The 9,455-nt window shown below is 49.5% G+C and overlaps 1 protein-coding gene across 1 annotated transcript; it reads right to left on the reverse strand.

Annotated features, from left to right (window-relative positions):
• Positions 1-1,960: 1,960 nt before the first annotated feature.
• LOC119510388 (neuropeptide Y receptor type 4-2-like) lies at positions 1,961-6,510 on the reverse strand. Its single transcript, XM_037804675.1, has 2 exons — positions 6,106-6,510; positions 1,961-5,610 (listed from the first exon to the last, which is right to left on the reverse strand). The coding sequence occupies exon 2, from the start codon at positions 5,548-5,550 to the stop codon at positions 4,423-4,425; it is 1,128 nt and encodes a 375-aa protein (XP_037660603.1). The 5' UTR covers positions 5,551-5,610; positions 6,106-6,510; the 3' UTR covers positions 1,961-4,422.
• Between the last annotated feature and the right edge of the window lie 2,945 nt (positions 6,511-9,455).

Genomic DNA, 9,455 nt, shown 5'->3' on the forward strand with positions numbered 1-9,455 from the left:
CATGCCAAAGGCTGCTGATGGGTCTCCTAAGATGAGACTGAGAATTGGTCTTGGGATTTGGCAACAGGGAGGTCTCTGGTGACCTGGGTCAGGGCACGTCTAAAGAGCACAGGAGGGAGAGGAAGTGGAGATGTCATTAGACAAGACTTTCGGCAAGTTTTGCATAAAGGGGAATAGAGGAAATTGGTGGTATTGCCTGATGTTTTTGGGTAGAGGAGAGGGAACAGGATCTGATTAACAATGAGGTCTTTTTGTTGAAGCTACCTCATCAGTGGCTGGGGACAGTGAATCAAACATTCTCAAAACCTATTTAGGAGGAGGTGGATTGTTCCAGCCTCCTGGGAAATCAACTTAGCAGCACACATCAAGAGCCTTGAAAACTGTCTGGGCCTGTGCCAGTTTGGATGTATTATGTCCCCCAAAATGCCATGTTCTTTGATGCAATCTTGCAGGGGCAAAAGTATTAGTGTTGATTAGGTTGCAATCTTTGGATTAGTTTGTTTCCATGGAGATATGACCCACCCAACTGTGGGTAATACCTTGATTAGATTATTTCCATGGAGGTGTGGCCCCGACCATTCGGTGTAGGCCTTTATTTAATCACTGAAAGTCCTATAAAAGTTCACAAGCAGAAGGACCTCAGAGCAGCCAAGAGAGAACAGCTGAGAGAGACATTTTGAAGACGGCCATTGAAAACAGACTTTTGCTAGCCCAGAGTTACCTTGGAGAAACTAAGAGAACACCCCCAGACGCCAGAGAGGAATGTCCTGGGAGAAAGCCATTTTGAAACCAGAACTGTGGAGCAGACACCAGCCATGTGCCTTCCCAGCTAACAGAGGTTTTCCAGACTCCACGGGCCATCCTCTAGTAAAGGTACCCGATTGTTGATGCCTTTGTTTGGACAACTTTATGGCCTTAGAACTAAAACTTTGTAACCAAATAAACCCCCTTGATAGAAGCCAATCCATTTCTGGTATTTTGTGTAATGGTAGCATTAGCAAACCAGAACAGGGCCCACTGACCCCTTCATTCCACTTTTGGAAATCTCTGCTAAGGAAACAATCCAAGTACAGAACTATATGCAATAGGTCTGGAAACATCTAAATATGCCACCTTAGGCAGTGATTAAGGCTAGAGAATACAGCTAGTCAGTGGACTATAAATCCCATGAGAAAAGGGACAATGTCTATTTTATTTACCACTGTATCCCCAGCACCTACCACAATGCCTGATCTATTTGTTGAATGAATGCATGAATGCATGAATAAAAATTCTTACAGAGTTAAGGGAAAAAGCAAGATACAAAATATATCCTTGACTATTAATATAGATACCTACAGAGAGAGAGAGAGAATATCTCAACCAAGTTAAAAAAAGAAAAAAAAAACTAACACTCTACATAGAAAAACTAAAGAAATAATTCCCTAAAATATAAACAGTGATTATCTTTGGGTGCTAGAACTACTGATGATTTCCTTCTTTCGTTTTATTTAGGTATATTTTGCATATTCTCAAGAATGATATGATCACTTTTATGATGGGAAAAAAAAAAGTCAACTTCATTTCTTGGAAAAGGAAGGGTTACAGTTAGTCAGGGTTTAATAAGCTGTCACTGCCAGGATTTGATAAGGCTTTCTGCCCTCTTAGGGTCCTGAGTCAATCTTTGTGGATGTAGATCTGAAATCCCAATGGTAATCTCCTCCAAAAGATGGTTTCCTCCTGGTACAGTTGGGCAGAGGGCCCATTTTCTGGATGAGATAAGGCCCCGCTGGGAGCTAGAGAGAGAGACTTTTCCAGAAGGATAGGCTTTCACTGGCACATTTTCTAAACCCTTAAGCAGCTGCCAAAAATGGTATCCAGCAAGATGGACAACTGATGATACAGATTTAAGTAAAATAAGCAGAATACAAAGAGGTTTGTTCACTAGGAATGCCACTCTGCAAAATATTCATGTGACAAATATTTATTAAAGAAACAAATAGGTTTCATGAGAAATATATCTGCATGTGGCCAGAGATGAGACACTAACAACCAAAACTGTATCCATCCTTTCAGCAATAACAGATCTGCAGAACATCTCCAGAACTAGGATTCTGAGGCTCTACTCTGGACCCCCGGGTGGGTGTCTACAGCTGCTCACCACAGTTGACTTGAGACTCCAGGCAATTAGTTTCCTAGAGCAGAGCTTCTCAAACTTTCACAAGCACACAATTAACTTGTAGATATTGATAAGGTTTCTGATTCAACAGGTCTGGGGTGGGAACAGACTTGCTGCAGATCTAACAAGCTTCCAAGTGATGCTGAAGCTGTTGAACTTCTGACATCACTTTATACAACAAGGCCCTAGGGTGCTGAGACAGCCACCCAAGCAGCAGATGTCAACCTAAGCAAGCTGATGGGAGCACAGAAGATGTTCCATGTGGCTTCCATCCACCACTCCAGTTCCTAATGCCAGTTGCCTTCACCAGATGCCCACCCTAAACCATCCTGTCCCCAAGCATCTCAGCACCATCAAGATTGCTGGTGAGAAGCAAACTCCAGGCCATTGCCCAGGATCTGGAGGGGACCAGGGCCACAAATTAATTGGGGTAACTTTGTCAATGACCTCTTTCTGAGATGGGTCCAAGGGTCTGGGCTTTCCTGGGCAGCTAGTTACCTAGAGCAACCAGCAGCAAGTAACATCAGAGGACAAGAGCAAGCTTCATCTAAGACACTGGTTCAACACATCTGTCCAAAAAGCCAAGACAAGACTGAACAAAGGAACAGAAAGGGAGATGTGACCACAAGCTAGAACAAGACAAACAGTTCCAGGAGGAGAGCTGGTAGCTCAAAGAGTCCTTGGCTTAGGGGTTGGCTGCACAGGTTCTTGGTCAGGGTCCCAGGGTGAGAGAGGGTCCAAAGTGGCTGCTCAATCTTCTGCTTCCTGATCCTTTGACAGATCTTCTATGTAGAGCCAGTTCTTGGGGGCCTGGGGAGGGCTCTCAAGACCTCTGGGCACCTGAACACCTGCCCTGAGAGACTGTGGGGGGTCTAGCAACTGTCCACTATGCTGAAGGGTGGATCTGAGCAGCTAAGCCAGGTCCAGACGTCCCATCCAAGATGGCCCAGGTGCAATCTTGACATTTCTTTCCCTGCAAGGAAAAACTACCTTGTCCATACACAGATGAAGCACCGGATCTGGTTCAGCAGCCAGAAGCAGCCAAAAGACTGGGACCTGACCCTCATGTAGCCCTTTCACCATTTTCCCTGGCTGGCTGGAGGAAGGGGATCCCCTGCTCCTTTCATCCAGTACCCCTTTGAGCCAGGCTTCAAGGAATCCCTACCCTACTGCTACTGAAGGCCCCTAAATGCCCAAAGTCTCAGGGAGGTGTTGGAAGAACCATGGCTCATCTCCCAGGCAAGTGCGCTCAGCGATCAGAGCATGGGATGAAGGAGGCTGGAGTCATGGGCTTGAGAACTGCAGGCTTCTGCAGGGGGTCAATGCTGGGGAAGTCTGGGAGGCAAGGAAGGGCAGGTGAGAGCATGTGGATGCGGCAGGCTGAGCCCTCCCACAGCTGGACCACAGCGCACCTGTCCTTGGCCAGCCTCAGCAGTGGCACCTTGACCAACAGCTCACCACGGCAAATGCTTCTGGAGCTCTCTGCCTGAGCCAGCAGCTGTCCTAGGCATGAAGGATACAAACTAGGTGACCATACAGCTGTCACCCCCATGGAGCTCACCATCTCACTGAGGAGGAACATTGGCAGACCTATTACAAAACAAGGTGGCGGGTGCAGTGATAGACAGAAATGATGGAATTCCAGCAGCTCAAGCCTGGTTCTCCCACTGCAGAGTGGCACAAGGACCCAGAGCTGCCAGGATCTGTCCTCTTCAGCTGGATGTTCTAGCAATGAAACAGGAATCCCACTGTCTTGCATCCATAGAATTCATACCATTTACAAAGCCCATCCACAAACATCTCTAAACCTTGCGGCAGTTCCAGGAGGAAGGAGTATCCCAATTTTACAGCAAAGGAACTGAGCCTCACAGAGGTTGCAGGTTGACCAGAGTCCAGGGTTCTGACTCCAAGTGCTCCTTCCTTCCCCCCACGGTGGCCTCATGGTCTCCCTGTGGAGGCTAAATCCCTGGCTTCCCAGGCTTGGCATCTGTTGCTGAGTTACTAGAATGAACCCTCCTGTTACAAGCAGACCATCTCTGGCTCTGGCATCTGCTCAAGCTGCAAGACACACTGGGACTTGCAGAATCTGGACTCAGAATGATTACAGGAACAGATGGCTGCACCATCTGCAGATCTGGGCTCTAGCCAGCCCACCAGGACCCTGGAAAAGCAATAATGTTGGGGTGCCACGGCTTGAAGCGTGCCCACTTAGCTAAATGAAAGAACCTGGCAATGACCGTGGCAGGAAGAAGCTCTACCCCTGGCTAAATGGATTTGGATGCTCCACATAACCTCAGAGAGCCTTTGGAGACCTCTGTGTGCACCGTGGACAGGGGCACATGCTCATAATCCTCCACGGGGGGGCTCTGCTGGCAGCTCAGCACCAGGGCCTTGACCTCCTTCTTAAAGTTGGTGTTGAGAAAGCCATAGATGAAGGGGTTGACACAGGCAGAGGCCATGGCGAGCAGGTGGCACACCAAGAAGATGAGGTTACCGTGGCAGATGGGGATGGCCTCAGGGTACCAGTCCTCGAGGCTGTTGAACACATGCAGGGGGAGCCAGAGCATGGCGAAGGTGGCCACCATTGCCACCAGCACCCGGTTGAGGCACTTGGTCTGCCCGGCTCGCGAGCCGGAGGTGCCCTTGCAGAACACACGCCTCCGTTTCCGCAGGCGCTGGTAGATGCGCACGTAGCAGATGAGGATGAAGGCCAGGGGGACGCAGTACTGGAAGAGGAACAGAAAGGTGGTGTAGACGGTGCGGTGGTGGTCCAGGGGCCATGCCTCAGTACAGACCACCTTATCTGCCAGAAACTCCAGAGCCTTGGAGTGGTTCCTGTGGAAGACGTTCTCCAGGATGCTGTTGGCCAGGAAGGGCAGGGAGAGGAAGCCAGCAAGGAGCCAGATGACCACAATGCTCAGGTAGGCCTGGGAGACACTGGGTTTCCAGCCTGTTGGGTTGATGATGAGCTGGTGCCTCTCCAGAGCCACGAGGACAAGTGAGAGGATGGAGACCATCACCGACATGCACTGGATGAAGGCTGACATCTTGCAAAGGGCCTCACCAAAGACCCAGTAGTCCATGATGGTGTAGACGGCCGTGAGGGGCTGGCAGATGAGGCACATGAGGAAGTCAGAGAAGGCCAGGTTGGCGATGAGCAGGTTAGTCACGTTGGCCTTCTCCTTCTGCCTCATGATAACGTATATCAGACAGAGGTTGCCCAGGATGCCCACGATGGTCTCTATGCTGTAGGACACGACGATGAAGACCATTGGGTCCACAGAATCCTGACAGTGGTCAGTGAAGTTGTATGGGATGGTCTTTGGCTTGCTCCAATTTAGACCCTGCAGGGATAATGGGAGCAATGAGGCCAGGAAATCAGAGGTGTTCATGGTGGGTGTGAGAAGATTCCAGGAGCCCTTGAACACAGGGGACAGATTCAGGAGTGATGCCTGCAAGACAGACAGACAAGTGTTATTCAGGGATCCTCCAGTGTGGAATCCAGGGAGGAGCTGGAGCCAGGCAGAGAGGTTTGAGGCTACTTCCAGGCCAAGGTTGGATCCTGGAAGACCTGTCAACTAAGGTTCCAGGTAAGGGACTGGCATCTAATAATTGGTACCCCATAATAAGCACCTACTAAGTGCTGGGGATTGTGCTCAGTGCTTTGCATATATTAGCTACTGGGTATTATTAACTCATTTTATAGATGAAGAATCTGAGTTTCAGAGATGGAAAGCAACTTGTCCAGGGTCATACAGCTAGTAAGGAATGAGGCCCAGATAAAACCCAGGTCTGCCTGAGGCCAAAACTCAGCCCATAAAGTCCCACGAGTCTCGGGATTCAAGGGCATTTTGATGACAAAGAAGTTAGGTTGTTGTATGTGGACCAGAAATCTCCATGTGACATTGCATCCAAATGGAGACAGTGGTAAAAGTGCCGCTGCGTACAATGACTGCTTATGTTCTTTCATCGTCTCTCCAGTCCAAGCTCCGGGACTCGACACCCTCCTGGTCTCAGCTGCGACCTTCCCTTCCAGCCTTGTTTTCAGGAGTCACGTGGCAAGGTTGAAGACTGCGAAGTTCACAAAGACTGATGGGTGCACGGGCATATCAGCTCTATCCTACCTACCGTGTGCCCACGCACCTGGCCGAGGTCACCCGGATGCCCACCACTCACCCCATGGTCCAGTTTCATGCCTGTGCTCAAGTCCCTTGAGAACAGCATGCCATCAAAAAGACACCAGACTACACACACCTCCAGACCTTGGCCATGGTTGTCCCTTTCCTTCTGGGCCTCTCAGCACAATGGACCTCTGCCACAGCCAGATTGGAAGGTGGCTTCCAAAGCTCACCTCCAGCCGACAATGCCAACGACACATTCATTGATGTGGACCATCGCCATGTCGTTACAGCACCATCATCACACTTTCCCCCCAGGTTCTCCGGTTGCCATTGATCCCATAAGGTTGCTTGTTGGAAGTGCAGATTCCAGGGCCCCTCACCAGGAGAGGCAGTTAGGTTAGGCCAGAATGGGACCCAGGAATCTGTATTTAATGAGTGGTTCTGATCCATCTGGTCCTTGGGCCCCAGTTTGGGAAACACTGTTCCTAAAGGAATATCCTACTTGGGACATTCTTAAGTCCCATGTTAACAATCATGCCCAGTTTTAAACAGATCTATCTTCTTCTTACACAAGTGTGAAATTAGAGGCCATTTCTACATCTTATGATCAAAATTAAGCAGGGATCAGTCAAATCTATTTGTCAGCTGCCATTTGTGCATTTGATCTGACTGTTAAAGATATCTCTCCTTTGGCCATTTGCAAGATCAAGTCATGAATTCAGCCAACAGAGTACAGTCTGGTTATTTTGTCCACTAGATCTCCGAGGCAGGAAGATTCTTCTGGAACCATAGTCTTCTGGCAAAAAGGGCCATTTGGGGCTGAATATGACCACATGAAATAAGACAGGGTCAAATATAAAGTCCAGTAGTTGAGTAAAAAAAAGCCACAACTTCTCACTCTAGCTAAGCCAACTCGGCAGGTGAACTCACTCCCTCCCCCACTACGTGGAATCTGTCTTCCAGGGGTATAAATCTCCCTGGCAACACAGGATATGACCCCCGGGGATTAATCTAGACCTGGCATCATGGGATTGAGAACATCTTCTTGACCCAAAGGAGGATGTGAAATGAAATGAAATGAGGTTTCATTGGCTGAGAGATTTCAAATGGAATCGAGAGGTCACTCTGGAGGACATTCTTACACACTATATGGATAACCCTTTTTATATTTTAATGTATTGGAATAGCTAGAAGTAAATACCTGAAACTATTAAACTGCAACCCAGTAGCCTTGACTCTTGAAGATGATTGTATAGCAACGTAGCCTATAAGGGGTGACAGTGTGATTGTGAAAGCCTATGGATCACACTCCCTTTCTCCAGTGTCTGGATGGATGAGTAGAAAAATGGGGACAAGAACTAAATGAAAAATAGGGTGGGATGGGAGGGATGATTTGGGTATTCTTTTTTACTTTTATTTTTTATTCTTATTCTTATTATCTCTGGTGTAAGGAAAACGTTCAAATTGGGGTGATGAATGCACAACTATATGATGGTACTGTGAACAGTTGATTGTACACCATGGATGATTGTATGGTATGTGAATATATCTCAATAAAACTGAATTTAATTAAAAAAAAAAAGAGCCACAGCTGCATGAAACTGCGGTAGATACACTCTGCTCAGAAGCAGCGAATGTGACCTTGAGCCAGGGATAGGTCAACAGCCTGGATCAGCACCAGCAATTCCAAACCCCACGGCAGCATGATCAGGGCCAAGCTACTGGGTGGGGAAGGCTCCAGAAAATACTGCTTCATCCACGCGTTCACTCACCAAACCCATGTCAGCCCCAAACTAGAGACAAGAGTTGTGAAGGTGACCAGCCCAGCCATGGCCCTCCCAGACCAGATGGACTCACCACCAGGAGGGCAGGTGGACCTCAAGGCCATGTTGTCATTGCCAAAACCTGCATGCGGGGAATGCGTGGGGAGAGGCGAGGAGAATAAGGAGAATAACAGCCTTGAGCTGGGTGATCAGAGGGGAGGTGGCTTTGATCCAGGGCTCAGAGGATGAGGAGTCTGCCAAATGGACAAGGAGGAGGAGGAATTCAAGGGGCCAGGAAGAGCTTGGTGCAAAAGCAGGGAGGCAGGATGGTGCAGGGCCTCCTCGGGGAGCAGCAAGCAGTTTGGAATAACTGGAGCCCGCAGTGGCCGGGAGGGAGTGGCAGAGATGAGCTCCCAGCAGACCAGGAATGATGGGTGAGCCACTGAATGGCTGCCAGCAAGCCCAAGTGCATTCCAGAAAGATCTCCTGGAAGCAAAGAATGGGTTGGGGGAGAGAGGCCCCTTCTCAGAGAACTGATGGGCGGCCACGCAAGAGGGGATGGCCATGAGTGGGCCAGGACACCCCACTCCAATCTCCACACATAGACCACATGGGTGCCTGACCCCAAACCAGGACTTTCCAGCAGCTTCTGAGAACAGGGCAGAGGAGGGAAGTGCTGGGGCTGGGGAGAGCAGTAACACAGGAAGGCTACCACGGGGGTCCAGGAAAGGAGCAGGATGACAAGCTGGCCTGTGTCTTTCTCCAGAACAGCAGGGGCTGGGAGGGGCGAACCTGGAGGGGCTCCTGCCAACCCCCAGCCCAGAAAGTTCCTCTGTGAAGAGAAGCAAATTCCAGGGGAAAGGTGGCAGTAACCCAAATCCCTAGAGCCCCAGGTTAGCAGGAATGCTGGGTTCCTTTAGTAGAATGTGCTTACGGGAGGTGGAGCCCCAGGGATGGGGGAGCCCTACAAGGATGCTTCTGGACAGAACCAGGTGAGAACGGAGAACAGGATCCAGATGACATAGGGCCTGGGGAAGAAGCACTTGTGACCCAGTCATGGCTCCTCCCATCAAGACTAAAGAGTTTAGGGTTAGGGCTGGCCCGTGTGAGAGCACGTGGTGGCAGGGGGGTGGGTGGGCTTTCCACCCCAAACCAGGCTATCTGAGAGTCACTGGGGTCAAGAAGAGGATCCCTTGTCATGCTGATAGAACCACCATAGGCTTCTGGGAAAGCACCGAGTAGGGAACTAGCAGACCAAGTGCTTGTCCTGGGTTCAAGTCCCGGCTCTGCCACTCCTCAGCAGGATGGCTTTAGTAGAGTCACTGAATATTTCTGGGCCTCAGTTTCCTCAGTTATACAAATGGCAATGAGGTGTAATATCTCTTTCGCAGGGTGGGCTGGTTCCCTCCAGGT

This window comes from Choloepus didactylus, chromosome 15, assembly GCF_015220235.1.
Source record: "Choloepus didactylus isolate mChoDid1 chromosome 15, mChoDid1.pri, whole genome shotgun sequence".
NCBI classification, from domain to species: Eukaryota; Metazoa; Chordata; class Mammalia; order Pilosa; family Megalonychidae; genus Choloepus; species Choloepus didactylus.